Source organism: Berghia stephanieae, chromosome 6, assembly GCF_034508935.2.
Source record: "Berghia stephanieae isolate SIO BIC M18660-M18661 chromosome 6, UCSD_Bste_1.3, whole genome shotgun sequence".
NCBI lineage: Eukaryota > Metazoa > Mollusca > Gastropoda > Nudibranchia > Aeolidiidae > Berghia > Berghia stephanieae.
The window spans coordinates 65,329,673-65,347,172 of NC_088365.1; the positions used below are offsets into that span (position 1 = coordinate 65,329,673).

The 17,500-nt window shown below is 34.3% G+C and overlaps 1 protein-coding gene across 1 annotated transcript in view; it reads right to left on the reverse strand.

Annotated features, from left to right (window-relative positions):
* Window positions 1-2,192: 2,192 nt before the first annotated feature.
* LOC144975463 (uncharacterized) overlaps window positions 2,193-17,500 on the reverse strand; it is a gene marked incomplete in the record, with an annotated part of 124,872 nt that continues 109,564 nt past the window's right edge. Inside the window, 16 exon segments of the mRNA XM_078919567.1 lie at window positions 2,193-5,398; window positions 5,790-5,945; window positions 7,244-7,345; window positions 7,673-7,850; window positions 8,367-8,637; window positions 9,358-9,515; window positions 10,611-10,747; window positions 11,148-11,229; window positions 11,629-11,704; window positions 12,177-12,331; window positions 12,829-12,954; window positions 14,101-14,274; window positions 14,686-14,866; window positions 15,437-15,615; window positions 16,320-16,581; window positions 17,096-17,175. Coding sequence (XP_078775693.1) covers window positions 5,034-5,398; window positions 5,790-5,945; window positions 7,244-7,345; window positions 7,673-7,850; window positions 8,367-8,637; window positions 9,358-9,515; window positions 10,611-10,747; window positions 11,148-11,229; window positions 11,629-11,704; window positions 12,177-12,331; window positions 12,829-12,954; window positions 14,101-14,274; window positions 14,686-14,866; window positions 15,437-15,615; window positions 16,320-16,581; window positions 17,096-17,175 — 2,682 coding nt within the window.

Here is a 17,500-nt window from a genome sequence, read left to right on the forward strand (position 1 = left end):
TTTATTCCGAGACAACTAACCTGATATTTTTATTCTCAGGTTTCATCTGGCATTTCTTTGTTTTTTCACTGTATCGATTACAACTATGCTTAGTGATAGTGCCAGCGCTTGTGTCAAGTGGCAATGTTTGAAATCGTTGGTAGGAAGGGAATGGCTTGAAATTGAAGGACTTCATTGTCTATTCTAACCCTGTCTTCTAATATAGTCTATATCTGTAATCTCCGTGACGAAGAACAGCTGATTCTGACTTGGATTATTTTGATACAGGCAATTGTTTGGGTTTTTTGTAGGGTTTTTTTGTTTGTTTTTTTTAATTTCCTTTTCATGTTTTTATTGTTTCTTTTACATCCCCACTGCTACCTCTTTCTCTCTCCACCCAACCCTCACCCGCCCTAAAATGGGTCATCATCATCATTGCCTTTTTCACCCTGGGTCAGGGTATAGGCCACAGACAAACAGTTTCCATCCTTCTCTATCCCGAGCCAACTTTTTTATCTCATTCCAGGTCTTACCACTTCTCTGTATATCAGCTTCTTTAATTCTTCTCCATGTTCCTCGTGGCCTTCCCCTTGATTTTCTGCCCTGAGGGTTCCAGGCCAATACTTTCTTTGTTATAGTTGAGTCATTCTTTCTAAGCGTGTGTCCAATCCACCTCCATCGTCTTCTTCCTATATCCTCTCCCACTGGTTTCTGCTGTGTTCTTTTCCATACTTCTTCATTTTTTATTCTATCCATCCATTTTATTCTGAGTAGCTGGGTAGTTATAGTTTTTATCCATCTTTTGAATGGGACACTGCCTGTTCCCTAGGTGGGGTCTTTTGACCTCCCATGGTGGGCAGGAGGTCACTTGCTGAGTCTTCTACTTCTATCCTCTACTCCAGTATATCTGTTTTAAGAATTGCTTTCTGTCATTGTCTTGGAATTGGGATTACTTGGTTTTGTCCTGGCCCTTGCCCGAGTCCTTGGTTGAGAGGGTAACAGTCAATGTAGAGTTAGTTTTGGGAGGTGATATTCTTTTTCCTTCTCTTAGTAGGATACTGTGCTGTAGTCAGGATGAGACTTTTAAAGAACTGAACAAATGTGTATGAAGACTTTGCTGTCGAGGTAGACTGATTTTTTGGGATGGATTTTTTTTCTTGTATTTTTCTTTCTTGTATTGTCTGGCACCTTTCATACACACTTGATTGGATCGTTATCTTCCACTGGTGCCTGCTCCATAATTTCTTGTTTTGTTTGTTTTTAAGGGTTTTACGGCGCTTGCAACACATTAAGGTCATATCAGCGCCAGTAAAAAGGAAGAAAATGGGACAGTAAAAAGTTCTAGAATTACAATTAAAGCACCCAAGAAAAAGTAAGACATAGGGGAACTGGGAACAAATAGGGATCAGATGTAGATTCCAAGAGCATACCACCAATGCACTTAGTTTGAGATCACCTATAAGTCTCATCCAGACACAAGCACAAAACCCAACAAAGAGGAATACACTCAAATACTTACATTATACATTAAAAATAACAAATATAATAACTCATAACAGAGAGATGATTTACAAGGAAAAAAATATAATCTCCCAAAACAATAACTATTCATTTGACTGTTTCCCTCCCAGTCAAGGTCTCCGGCCTGGGTCGGGACAAAACCGAGCAATCTCACACCAAGACAAAGACAGAATGCAAGTTGGAAAACAGATATAGGGGGATAGAAGACACAGTATGTACCTCCCTGCCCACATTGGGAGGTAGGAACCCCACCCAGCAGAATTTCTTCTGTGCTAGTATTTGGATGAGACTATTAGATGATCTCAGACCAGACACAAGATTGAATGCTCTTGAAGTCCAATTCTGTTCTCTTCTTGAACTCGTCCCCCTTACCTAACCTTTTCTAAAAAAAAAAAAAAAAATTCCCCTTGTTCATGCCATAGGGAAAATTTGTCTCTAGGGTCTATTCCAAGAGAAGACTGGAATAGCCCAGACGTCAGCCGCAGTGCAGCGCCACCAATTGAACTAGGGCGAGGTGACTTGCTCAAGGCCACACAACGCAGCGGCAGATCGAACTCAGTACCTTTCGGGTAACAGACAAGCAAAGATCGTACCACTGAGCCACGCTGCCCCCTGTGTGCAGATTTACAATTTTTCAACAATCCGGTCATCAGTCTTTTTTTGGAAAGAAATAGAGGCACACAAAGACTTCATTTATTAATATTATCATTACAAAGTTTATTTTCTAAAAGTGATTAATGGTTTCTACCTTTACACATAATACCTTACTTATACACCCTTCAGCAAAATTAGAATAAAGGGATTCTTCGTATAAAACCAACTGATTCAGCTAAACTGGTTTGTACTGTTGATGTGATTTTAATTCGGTGCCACATTTCAAATTATATATATGGCCCCCTAACTCATTTGGAAAGAAAGAAAAAAAGATTGCTAAGAGTAAGAGGTTTGAAAAAAAAAGTACAAAAATAGTTACTAGTCTAGTTAACAAAAGATTCGAACTATTCATAAAGTCTTTTTTTTTATCGCAGCATTTCAGAGAGAGGCGAAAGGGAAGGGGGAAGAGAGAAGAGAGAGATGACTTATATTTCATTCTGAAATCCTACATAGATGAAAAAAAATGGAATGTATAAATTCTGTAATGATGTCAAATGCATTACATAGTTATTTTCAATAATAAAAACAATGAATTATTCTAATAAGAGGTGAATTTCAGAAGTGCTTCATGTCATTCAAGTTGTATGAAAATTAAAAAAAAAAAAAATTGAGAATTGATGAATAAATAATTTACAATAAAAAGTTATACAATTATAATTATCATGAACTAATTTTGATTTTGTTCGGTTGATATAACATTGAGTAACGTGATTTTAAATATATTTCAATCATATTACAATTATAAAGAATATATATATAACAATTATCACAGTTTTCGGTAGTGAGCCGCTAATTCATTTTCTACCGTTTTGATAGAAAAAAGAAAAATGTTGAAATTAAGAACCAAAGATCAATAAATCTTGTTTTACTCATCAAATGTTTTTATCACATGGATTTAAACTGTGAAGGGGAAAAAACAAACCTTTTATATATAACAATAACAATAAAATTGAGAAGTAAATTTAAAGTGAGGTTATCACAGTAGTTGCTTTACAAAAAGAAATTGATTAAATGTCATTATTTATTTATTCATATATAGACTTATAAAAAGCAATATGTATCAAACGCTTTAAAATATAAATTATATGTGGATTTATGGTTAACTTATCATTTTGAAAACAATAAAGATGTTCTAAAGATTGACAGTTACAGAAAAAGATCATGGATTCAGATTTCAAATAGAACAGAAAATGAAATCAGATCTTTTTATTTCAGCCTCTTTCAAGCTCACTTTGCTCTTAAAATATCAATTGTTGTAGTTCTATTCATTAAAATGTATCGTATCCTTATTTTTAGTTATCAAGCAAAATTAATATTATGGTTTATATAAGGCACAAAAGTGCAATCATTTATGTCGATCTTTTCAATTCATGTCGCAAGTTAAAAATATAGAAATGCATGAATATGATCAATTCAAGAATTAATTATGTAACTCAGTTGGGTGTATTATAATTATTTATGTTTGTTAATCATATTCGCGATATTTAGAGAATAGGTCAACAAAAATGAGCAAAAATAAAATATAGTGATAATTAAAAGACGACAACATTTTCAACACAAAAATCAAACTAAGAACTCAAGTCAACTCATTATTATTGTCTAATTGGCACGCAGCAGATAGTCACTTTTGGTTTTTGTAAAAGGATAGCATTAATGATTTTATAACTATGTCAGTTTCACCATCTAGAGGAAAATATTTTTTTCCCCAACTTCTGATCCTTCCCCGACATTTTAAAATAAATCTTTAAATTCAGTAATTCAAGATCGAAAAGATAAACAATAATAATCATTTGCATTCCTCCACAATGACCACTTTTTGTACGAAAATATTTACAATTGTTAAATAAGGCCAACACCAATGGATTATAATTTCATGTTAAATAACATAATTTATAAAAATGGACGGAATTGCCTGTTAATTTTCAAAGTCGTAAAGTTCATGAAACTCAAGTTCATCTCAAATTCAAATACATGAATCAGATTAAAGGTGTTTTACTGTCCCATTGATTGAAAGAAGATTACTCTCTCTCAGGAAGTATATCAGTCACTTTTTCTGTGTGATTCAAATCCGATTTGCCTTGCCTAAATTTAATTAGTAGTAGGCAGAGATTATAGTTTGTTTTTGTTTTTAATCAAAAGAAGCATAAAAAAAGCATAATAATCATTTGAGACGTGTATACTGTAAGAGTGAATTCATATTTTATATCAAGCTTTTTACTCTACCTTAATAGTGACGCACTATGCAATTTATGTCGTCACCATAAACGGTATAGGAGTCTCGACTGATGGATAAAATCACACGTTAAGCATGTTAATTTCCCTAGAGACGCAATGTGTCATGGATAATGACATTAAAACAACAGTGTCAACTTGGGGAGCTACGTTGTTCATTATTGTGAGAAAAAACATTGAACATTTTATTCATTGAATAAATCCATTTCTCTAGTTCATTTTCTTTTTCAAAATCTTAAGAAAAATGTAAAATGAACTCTAAAAAGTACAATTTAACAGCGTTATCAGAAAAAAAAGACATAAATAAGGAAATAAGTACAGAAAAGCATATAAATTCATATAGTCTTTTCAAGTCTTTGGTAGCTCATCAACTATTTACAATAGAGTTTGTTAAAAAATGCCATATAGTACATTAGCAAGAAAATCATCAAATCATTTAGTTTTGTTTTGATATCTTATTTTAGTTTCAATTCATCACCGCTCATTTCATGAATTCTAACCATAAAGATTCTCAGTTATTAGTGTTAAAAAATAAATCTTTAATCATTTTAAACCATCACAAAAAGTTGCCAACTATATTCTAAACTTATAACATGAAATGCTTTTCTCAAGATAAAATCACAAAGTAATTTCAATAATTGGATTTCCTATAAGTATTGTAGTAATCTATTGGCACTTGCGGGCCTCTGTTTGACTGACTGGGGGTGGTGGATGTGTGGAGCAACGCAAGCCAAATACGGAGATCTCTCCAACTGACCGTAACCAGCAGAGGCAGAGTAAGGTCTCTTGTTGACTGAGATGGGGTTCCTTCGTTTGCGTGTCTTGGGGCTGCGAGAACGAGGTTTCTTGGAGATGAACACCCGCTCTGTGCCACTCACGTTGTCTGTGTAGCCACCTAAAGATGCGTATTTCATGTCGAGACGAGAGCCCATGTCGGCTGCACTGTCTGGGGAGGCAGCACGGGTGGTTGTTGAACGCAGCTGGGATGAAATCACGTTCGGGAGTTGGATATCTGAGAGAAGGTTTTTAAAAATGTCAACATTTAATATCAAAAGAGAAATCACTCTTAAAATCAAAAGCTACATAAGTTGGTTGTTTCCCCCCTCAGGTTTTGAGATAAATGGGTTACAATATATGTCTTTGATGAACTTTTGAGAATTGAAAAGTCTTAAAAAGAGATTAGTGTTGGAAATTGTAAAAATAAAATTTTAAACAAAAATGATGAGAAACTTTACATATATTTATATGTACATCATAGTTCAACAATATATCTTCTATCTAGAGCTCATAAAAGTCAAGAGTCTGTAATTTTCTCTGCAGAGCGATAATTGGAACTAAATTTTGTGAATGTAAAAAACCAAAAAGTTTTACTCAAACATTTTCTAATTGAACAAATAACTCACTCATGGCATCCTCATCCACAGACGTGTCACTCTTACAACAGTCACAGTTGAAGACAGGGCAGGGCTGCCTCATCACCTCGCTCATCGTGTGCCTCAGGAAGGCACCAAAGGCTGCATAGTCAAAGGCACAGTAACGTCCATGCCAGGCAATGTGACCTGATGACAGATAAAAGTTTAAAAACAAAAGATAGTTTAATGTTCATGACTTTTCAATGCTCTTTATTCTAAAAGGTAACATAGGTAGCCTACCTCGAAACTCCAACTATAACAATAAATCAAGAAACTCAGCATTTAATTTTGAAATCCCCCACTCAAGAACAAACCATTATTTTTACTCTTTCTTCGCCTCCACTATCCGACTTTGGAACTTCCAACCAACCACTTGTGAACACGCCCTTTCGACTAATGACTTCAAAAAATCGCTCCCTCCTTCCCTCTAATAAAACCCCTGTTACTGAAAAGACGGCCATACAATCTTCAGCCTGAAGCTTTGGCCTTACACTGGAAAGAAGAAGAAGAAGGTACCTCCATTAAAGCTATTATGAGAAATGGCTATAAAAATTAGATGACAAGAAAATCACAAAGTCCCCACTGGCATTTGGCCTCCAGTTTATGAGTGACCCACTACAGACATAAATTTGACCTCCAGATGAGTGATCCACTACTGAAATTAAACCTCTAGATGAATGACCCACTACTAAGATTTGACCTCCAGATTAGGAACCGACTATCAGCCCATCCTGATGTTGAAAAACAATGACAGCATAGAAAGTGATACTAAGCTGCTAGAAGCTGTGAGAAAAATAAAATAATGAACAAAAATGAATGTAACAGCTTTGAAAAGATCAAAATACCAAACATGGAAAGTTTCAGGCTCAAAGCCCTTCTTCAGCCAATAAGAACGCCCCCCCCCCCCCCCCCTAAAAAAAAACAAAACATTTATACTTATTAATACATCACTTAAAATCCAGACAAAAGGTAGTAAAGTAATTTTCACCTCTTGTCGGCTAGTAATGCGATCTATAAATGTCAACAAATAGCTAGATGACAAAACATGTAGAATACTTTCTTGCAGTCTGTCTGGATTTTAAGTGACATAGAAATGTTTTTATTGTTTTTGTTATTGGTTGAACAAGGGATCTGAGCCTGGAATCTTCCGTGTTTGGTATTTTGTTCTTTTTTGAAGATGTTAAATTTATTTTTGCAGGGCTAATGTGCAATTTGTTGTTTTTCCTTTTCACACCCCCTACTAATCATAAAATTGGAAAGGGGGACCAATATTCAGAGTTGGCAAAAAGTATTTTGCGTTATTTATCCGAGCATTCTATCTAAAAAGTAGCAAGGAAAAGTTTTGTCAATTTCACAGTGCGAGCACTGTTACAAGCTTAGCGGTCATTGGGAGATTGCATGGCTCTAGAGAGCTGCTCTGTTTTCTTCCTTAGTGTTAAACTTACCATCTGGATGAATAAAGAGGAATGTTGGGACACCGGCAATTCCTAACAGTTCTGTCAGGTCCATGTATTTCTCTCGCACAGATTCTGCTTCTACTTTCAAACCTGGTGGAAAAAAAGGTTATCACAATTTATGATTAAATGAATTCAGTCCTCTCCCTATTCTTCTTCTTCCTTTTTCCTTCCTTCCTTCCTTTTTTTCCTTCATATAAATTGTCTGGTTTAATCAAACTAAATATCTTTAATGTTCTTAATGGTTTTTAAGTTACTTTTCAATGAAGGTGTAATTCTATGTTACATTTCAAAGGTCTCATCATTTTAAAATAAAACTATGTCAGTTTTCCCACAAGCATTTTCAAACATGCATGGGTAAAAAAAAACTAAATAAATTAGTTAAACAAGGTTCATTGAAAAACAAAATATTGAGATTACCAGCATTTGTTCTGTTGATGCTGTTCATAGTTTCGTAAACATTGGAAGCACATTCTGACGTCACATGCCAAACCACTCTATCTTCCCGCCAACTGTTGGAGGTGATGTCGTGTGCTAGTCTCTTCCGGTTGTCAGCTGAGGTACCAGACACGCCACACGTCACTGCAATGTAGGTAAGCTGTGGGTGAAAGAAAAGGAAACAAATTATTCATAAATCGCTGCCTCTGTGACGTCACTTCCTATGGCAACATTTGTTGTTTGTTGTGTCAGATTCAAGATTTAAAAGAGACATTTTAGAAAAAAATTTCAAACCATAATATGACCTGCAAGGTGATTTGAATAAACGAGAGGTAAAATATATGAACTGAATAAGAGGTCAAGTTTTGAGATAACTAACAAATGATCAAAAAAAAAAGTAATAATAAAGAATAATTATATCGTTTTTATTATCAAATAGAAAAAATAGAAAAAAACTCTTGCCAGTTAGTATAAAGTGTAAAAATAAACGGAACTGAATTTGACTGTGGCATTTCGTGTAATAAAAAATCATCTGTTAATTTAAAAAATCTTAAAGCATTTCATCCAATGCTATCTTAATATTGTGATGCAATCAAGGTTGATCTTTCAAACAAATAAATAACACACATGACATGTGTCAAAAAGTATAATCATGAATACAAGTAAACGTATTTACATCTTTCGTATTGTCCCGTGCAAATCGTACAAAGAAATCCATGACTTTCTGGGAGGACAGGCACCAGGGGGTCCAGAAAAACACAACAGTCGGACATCGAGGAGTGTGGTTGGACATCAAGGGTTTGTATTCGCCATCAAAGATATCCAGCAGACTGCAAGATGGAGGAGGCACCTGCTTGTGAAGTAGGCCCTGATTAGCCAATTTCTTGGCAACCTGTCTCTCGTAAGAGATGGAGTCTTGGTACTTGCAGCAACCGTAAGCTGGGTATCTGTTTTGGAAATAGAATAAGAGAGAGACATAATATAATGTAATGTTTTATAAATAGACAAAACAATTTTCAATGTCAGAAAAGCACCCTTTTTAATTTTACTTTCTATTTGTCAATGAGCTTCGGCATTGAATATCCCACATCATTTAAAATTGAATGAATAAAAAGAATTGGAAGCGAAGTCAATCACTGCGTTAAAATAAAATTAATACTTGATAATAGTTGCTACCAGAATGTCAGTTATTAAAATTTACACATGAGGAATTAATATAATAGGATAGAAATGTAGAATGCATCTGCAACTCCCCCCACCCCTACCCCTCCCCGATAAATACTGCTGTCATCTTGTTAGATTGCCTGAAAAGTTCACTGAGACTACCCAAGAATCAAAATGTATTATCTGATCCTTCTCCAGAACTCTTTTTAAAATGGGTTAAAACTTACGTTTTTGTTCTTTTTTATTTTTTTTTTGTTTCTTTTTTTTTTTTTTGGTTCCCTTCTTAAAACTAATAATGTAGTTGAATTTCGCCTTCATTTAGATGGATAATAGAAATCTACAAAACATGATATGAAAATATGTCACTGCTAAAGATTAAAATGTTAAAGCACATTCATCCATATTAATCTTGCTGGAGAGATAGGTCACATTATAATTAAATCTTATCAAGCAAGGTTTGATCCCCAAGCTATTTCTACTTTTCCATGCAAAGTGTGACTTACTTGACATCCTTGCCGTGTATCGTGTGATAACAGTAGAATGAGAAAGGCTTGAAGGGCATGGTCAACAATTCTACGGGCTTTGACTCCACGCTGGTGCCCTTTGGTTTCTCACAACTGGACACCATGGTCAGCCGGTAGCTGGGTTGTTCCAGACCCAACTGTAAGCACCAATTGAAAGATGACAAGGAAAGAAAAAAAAGTTGATTTAAAGTGATTTTCATTAGGATCATAGGTGTACTTTCAATGATATTGTGTTTGCTATGATTTTTTCTAATATTCCAAAAGTATAAATTGATAAGAATATGTATGAAAGTACTATACACATATATTATGTTAATCCCCATTTATACTAAGCCCTTTTAGTGTAATGATGTTTAGACAGTTTTTATTCTGTTCATCCAAGACAGTTTAATTTGTCTGAGAATTTTCAGCTGGAAGAGCACACGACATCACCTCCAACAGTTGGCGGGAAGATAGAAAAGTTGTTTGGCATATGACGTCAGAATGTGCGTCCAATGTTTACGAGACTATGAACAGCATCAACAGATCAAATGCTGGTAATCTCAATAGTTTATTTTTCGAAAATACCTTATTTAATGTGTCCTGTATGTTCTAGTGTATTTCTACATTGTGGAGGAGAGAAAGAAGATGAAATTGTAAAGTCAAGATCGATCGCCAAACAATTGGGGCTACTACAGAACGACAATGATAATGATTATGTATTAGTTTTTAAAACAAGGTACAGTGTATCAACAACAATCTTTTATGTATTGTTAGTTGGGCCAGTGAGTAACAAAAGCCAGTACTAAGCCTGCTTAGAGTCATGGTGTTTAGAGAGTGTTTATTCTGTTCATCTAAAACATTTTAAACTCGTCTGAGAAGTTTGTGTTTTCAAGCATACTTTTTTAAAGACAGAGACGGGTGTCTAAAGAAGTAAAACAAAGTTAAAAAATTAAATAAATGTTTTGTTTCCTGCCGGTTGTTGGGGCAGTTTCCTCTACACAACAAAGCTACTGAGCACTTATGTGGAAGTTGAGCTCTATTGAAAAGTACTTTCCACCAGATCTAACAAAACCAGCTACCCAATCACTGTAGGGTCGACAGGAGGGTCAGAAAAAAATCTCGACTGCAACGGCATAGGTTTCAGTCCCTTTGATTGTGAAACGAGTGCTCTAACAACTCAACTATCGTGAACCCCAAAGGTTAAAGTAAAACCAAGATCTGTTTGTAAAATGTCAAAAAAAATAACCCACCTGAATCCTGACTGTCCTGACTCCTCCATGCATGGAAGCTCCGTATTGCTTTCCATCCACCAAGACTTTGTATCCAGACAGTTGGATGTCGGGGTTGGTTTGGGGACATTGCCAGCTTACGTGGGCTGTCAGTTGGCCTGGACCAATGAATAAATTAAATAGTAGATGAATAAATAAACAAATACATAAATACATAGATAATATAATAAATAAACAAATAAATACTAAATAGACAAGTAATTACATATATACATAAATAAATAACGAAATAAATAAATAAATAAATTGTGAATGTACTTGTAGCATCAAGGGTTCTATAGAAAGGCACATTGATTATTCACGCTTTCATTTGTATATTTAAAAGGAGGTTCAATTGCATAATAAACAAACAAGGTTATGCCAACTATACATGTTTCCTTGTCTTTATATTTTTCATTATTGTTACCATTGTGGACGGCAACTCTAGTTATAGTAAACAATGTAATGTTTAAAAAAATCACCCCGCCCTTTCCAAAAAGAAGATTTAAAAAAGCAAACCTGTGTAATTTTCCAAAGCCGTCAAACAATCTTCCAGGAGTTCTTCAATCCTGGTCAGAGAATGGGCACCAAACACAACATCCTGTGAAATGAAAGTGAAGAGAGGACATTGTTACCCGGGGAACCTAACTACATAGATTTAAATGGCACATAATATTCTTTATTTGTGGAGATTTTTTTAATGACTTGAATTCAATTATGATATATCACAATTGTCCCATTTTTACATTTTATTTATAGAGAAAATTTCGACCTTGATACAGCAACTATTCCCATTTCTCAGATGCCGTCTGATTCATCTAATTTTTATTGTGGAGTTTTGAAAGAGAGCACTTGATCGTAAACAAGACAATTACATACTTTATGTTTGTCTAAAATTGGTTGACTTTGTATGGACAGGAAATTCTATCAAGGTGTAAGTTCTTTCTAAAACAAGCTGTCACCAGTTATGAGAAACCGTTATGGCTATTGGATAAGTTACCTCATTTTTCTCAGCTCTTAGTGGATGAGATAAAGCCCCAATCTTTTTTAGTTTGTGTCCAACTTGGCGAATCAGTCTGAGGATGTAAACAATAATATTGTTTCAAAAATTCTAAGCAAAATGAATAACATTGTATTTGTGGAAAATATTTGCTCTAAATTAAAAAGAACATTACCTCGCCATGAAAATCAAAGACTTTTAGACTTTAAGAATTGCAAAACTAGTCAAAGGAGCAATTAATATTCGAATATTAAATAATCTTTGATAATATACAGCAAATTTACAATGGAGTAAGAAAAATGGGTTGTCACCCTTGGATTCATCAGAAAGCAAAGGTGTAAGGAAATTAATACCTTAAATTGCTAACCATTTCATCATTCTAATGTTATGGTCATTTTACCTGATTATATTATGTTCCTTTAAAATTTTTGGTTTCATCTTCCTCGACTATTACTCCACTTTTCATTAAATGGCTATAAAGACCAATTTCCACAGTTTTAGATCTTAACAAATGTCTGATATATTAAAAAAAAAAGATAACTACTCACCTATCTCTCTTGTTCATGAGGTCACATGTGAATTTCTCGATCTGCCTCCTCTCCTCCAAACCGACAAGAGTTAAAGTGACTTGAGGAGGGTCTGGAGACAGGGCTGGCTGCATGCGGATTGACTCAGATCGTATCACACTCTCTGTACCATACAACTGAAATTAAACATCAATTTTGATTAATTTAGCTGGTTCACGACTATTTAAATGGCGTGCTACCTTCAACACATGTCATCATTTCCGTTTGTGTCGTAAAAAATGTGTTCAAAACTTTTTTTTTTAATATTTAAAAAGTACTTACATCATCTTTATTAAAAATTCTGTTTGTTGAAAAATTACTTTATCAAAATCGAATCAGTTTGAATTTCTTGTCAGCATATAACTTATGAAATGATGTCAAAAATAGTTTAAAGGAAAATTCAATATTTGAAAAATAGGCAATTGAGAGTAATGTAAATTATCAATTAATATTGAAATATGTTTAATGAAGATCCAATGTTTTAAAAAGGAAAAAAAAAAAACAAACAAAAAAAACTCATAGATATCTTCTTAAATTTATGCAAATTATCAATTAATATTGAAATAGTTCAAATTGAAGATCCAATGTTTTAAAAAGGAAAAATAAAAACTCATATCATATGAGATCTACTTACATGTATTTCTAGATAAACAGAGTAATTTCCCTTCTTAAGATTTTTAAACTCTCCTTCTTTAGAGTCTGGATGAATGGGTCCCACGCTCTGGACCAGTTTCTCTGTGTCTTCCTCTACACAACAAAGCTACATAAACAGGAATAAGTTGTAAGAAAGATTAAATCTGTGACTATGCATTTATTAAAAAATAATTATTGAAAGTTTGGATGTTCAAGCAAAGTTTTATACATAGGAAATATGAAGGGGTGGAGTTTTACAGCTTGAACTAGATTCTGGTTTTGTGGTGCTTTAGAGTAGAAAAATTATGGCCAATAAGTAATAAGAAGCATTTTCAAGGCTGACAACTTGACAAAATCTGTTTCAGATTTGAAGGTTTTTTGCACAGATAATCCTAAATAAAAATTAAATTGTTAATGATGTCATTCTACTAGAGTAGAATGGGGTAATGTGTAATAAGTGCCTTACCAAAGCCACAATCCCCCTACCATCAGAATTTTGCAATTAACCAGCCTTTCACTGATATTATAGTCAACATTACTTGATATAGCTCCAAGCCAAATACTACTGCACAACTGTCAACACCACATCAATATATTATTATCTAAGATTAGCATATTAAGCAGTTAACCGCCTCTCTCTGGAATGACATGTATTATAAAAATGTGGCCAGAAAACTCGTCCTTCAAATGTTGATTAATTTAAATAACCCTCGTCTTGGCAAAAAGCTCTCAAACCTCGGCCTTAGCAAGGTCCCAGATTTGAGAGCTTTTGCCAAGGTAGGGTCATTTAAATCGATCACATTTGAAGGACGAGTTTTCTGGCCACATTTTTAAATCCATGTTTCCAGAGTACGGCATTTAACTGGTTAAAGTGACACTATAGATAGAACGAAGATGACGTCACTCAGGCCTTTGTTATTGTTTTTGCCATCCGCGTTTGTGAGTTGTTCTCACTAAACTATTAACCAGACTATAAAAGTTCATGGTTACACAGAGTTTGTGTGTTAGTCCGTTATACTTCCGGATGGCAATGTTGTGAACTCCTTGGCCAAGCGCATTCTATCTATAGATAGAACGAAGATGACGTCACTAGGGTCTTTGCTATTGTTTTTGCCATCCACCTTTATGACTCACTTATCATCCAGACCATAAAAGTTCATGGTTACACATAGTTTTGTGTGTGGGTCCCTTACACTTCCGGATAGCAATGATGTGAACTTCTTAGCCAAGCGCATACTATCTATACTAGAAAATGAAATGGTACAATACCAACCTTGTAATGTTTGACTTTAAGTCCGTCAGTGAGGTAGGGCTCGTCCCATCCCACCCTCAAAGTAGAGCTACTGATTGATGGGAGGCGCTTGATGGCCGGTGCCTTAGAGCCTGGCCAGGTGACCACTAGAGGCTCTGAGGGTTTGCTGTTCAGGAGTTCATCAGGAGTCAGGGCCTGTGGTAATGATCAGATTTGTGATATTTTAAAAAAAATGATATGGTATATGATTAATTATGTAATAAAACGTAATTTAGTATGTTAGTGTTAGCAAAATGCTCAAGCAAATCTAAATTACATACATTTATGAGGATTAAATTCTACGGACACCACATCGCCACTATTATCGTCTTCATCATTATCATCATCATCATCATCATCATCATCATCATCATCATCATCATCATCATCATCATCATCATCATCACCAACACCAGCACCATTGCCAACTCACCAGACGTCATCATCATCATCATCATCATCATCATAATCATCATTATCATCAGCATCATCATCATCATCATCATCATCATCATCATCATCATCATCATCATCATCATCATCTCCACCACCACCACTAAGACTCACCTGTACTTGGAAGGCGTATTCATGACACCATTTCCCCTGTGTGTATGTATAGCTGAGCTGATCAGCCCCAAGCACCGCCTCAACGATGCCGTTGACATAGACCTTATAACCAGTGACCAAGGCATCACCATACGTCGTTGGTTTGTCCCACTGAATGGCAATATACCGGAAGTTACATGCTCTGTGTAAAAAAAAAGGAAACAAGAAAATGTATTAAGTTAAAAATACAATTCGTGGAAATTTTTGCTTTGCTCTTAGTAGAGATATGTTAAATAACTTGCAAAAGATAAATAAATAGACAAACACTAATGGAAAAAACAAACAAACAAAGATTAGAAAAGCAGATGGTGAAAAAGCTTAAACGGCTCGTTTCAAATAATGGGTTAAATACATATGAACTTAAATTCAAAACCATATTACCCGGTATAGTACAGTGTTGGGCATGACTGAATATTATTGTACAAGACTGAGTATTTTGTCAATAGTTTCAGAAACAAAATAATTTAATATCAAAGATGCAAATGTCTTACAATAGATATAATTTTAATATAAACCACAAGATCCGACGTATACCTATTTGAAGGTCTGATAACCAAATAGTTATGGGCTCATTGTTGTAATGGAAATACTCTCAAACCAACGCAAAGTATTGTCAATAACAACAATGTTAAAACAGGCCCGTAATTACATTCGGTTATCAGACCTGCCAGTAAATGCACATAGGACAGACCAAAACAAAAAGTTTATTCACCTGACAGAAATCTTTGGGGCATCTGGAGGGGCAGATGTTTGAACAGTCAGTTGTTTGGATTTTTCCAGAATCTGTCCATTTGTGTTAAATGCCACAATGCGAACGAAGTGGGTTGTTCCGGGTAGACATTTATTGATGACGCAATTGCTGTCTTTCTCCGTCAGTCTTACCTCCCTTTGCTGTGCACAGAAAAAAATAATTAAAAGAAATTTTAAAATGCATTAAATGCTTAAACTTTGAATTTCAGGCAAACAACAATCTTGGAGTTTATACAAATTGACTAAATGCAGCGATCGTGAACTACATAAGGTAATAATATGGATATAAAATTGATATCAGTCCTACCATTTTTGTATGATGCTACTATAAGTACTGATTTGAAGAAACGAAAATATCATATAAAAAGCATAATTGTAATAACAATATGATTGTATTTTCAATTTGCTCACATAAATATTACTACTTTAAAACAGCTTAAAACATTGTGAAAAATTGACATTGAGATGAAAGGAGTCAATAATCATTCTACCACGTGGCCAACCAATTGGAATAGTCAAAATATTCCATTATTAACACGGACATGCAGCACAGTTACACATAATTCATATACACATACTTTAACCCTCTCCTTACCACCTTGAGCAAAATTGTCTCATTTGTTACGACACATTATACATTTTTTCTTATTCAGATATATTTTGTACATCACAGACTTTGAAGAATGATCTTTGTTTGATTAATAAGAACATAATGTTGTTTTATGGAGAGCTTTTTTGAGTTTAAAGAATCAATTTTTTTTTCTGTTGGGTAAACCTGCCATTTTGGGAAAATCCTGAAAATGCTCAGTAAGGAGAGAGTTAACCAATCTTTCATGGCAACTTACCTCTGGTTGAGCCACACTACTCCATTGGATCTTGAAATAAGCCACATCCTCCGTCTCCACGAACCTGCTCCAGTCAAGATGGATGCTGTTTTCTGTGACTTTTGTGACCTTGACATGAATCCCAGAATCCTCCGCGACGGAATCGTCTTGACCGTATCCAGTGTCAGCGTGGCCCGATGGGTTGACGACCAGCGTGTTCGATTTATGCGAGTCTCCATAGTCTGGGGAGTCACTCAAGGCCATCAGATTGACTCTGTAGGTTCTGGGAAGAAATAGAAAAGGAACATAAATAAATGGTTGCTTGAGAATTGAAAAGGTGCGTAAAACAAAAGGTGAAATTCATATTTTGTATTTTCAAAGCATTATAATATATCAATTACAATACAATGGTGCAACCAATTCTGTGTAAAGAGGCCACGCCATATCATAACGGATCACATAACATAAGAGCAATGAATTGGAGTATAGACATTTGATGTAAAGTGTGCTTTTAAAAAAGGAAAACAACAACAAAATATTTTTAAACACGAAAAGTCCATCTTTCTTTAAGTCCAGTTTTCAAGCCATTGAGTTTTATTTTTATATTTACAACAATGTATACATATAAGAATTAATTTTAACTCGTAAGCACATTTTAAGCTTTTCCACCACAGTACATATCATATTAAACACATCCATTGTTTTGAAACACATAGATATAAATAAATTTCATTATAACCAATATTCTGTTTATACACTATATATGCATATCTATTATTGTCACATCCAATAGTTACCTGTTTGGTCTACAGGGAATCGTAGCTTTATTATGGTTAGCATTCAATTCGTTTCCTGCCTTCTTGTCATTCAAGTAAACCTAACAAAAATTAGACATAATAAACATAGATGAAATGCATTTACTATATCTTAGATAATCCAAATGACACACCAATTGATCATTCTTTAAATTTTTAAGTAATTCATTTATTAGATAACAATAGAAATATTAATTCAGTACAGTGCAAGTTATTTAATCGGAACAATAGACTCAATGTCTTTCTTAATTATCCAACTTTTAAAATGCATCTGGAGACATGGGAAGTCTATAATAATAATAATAATAATAATAATAATAATAATAATAATAATAATAATAATAATAATAATAATAATAATGATGATGATGATGATGATGATGATGA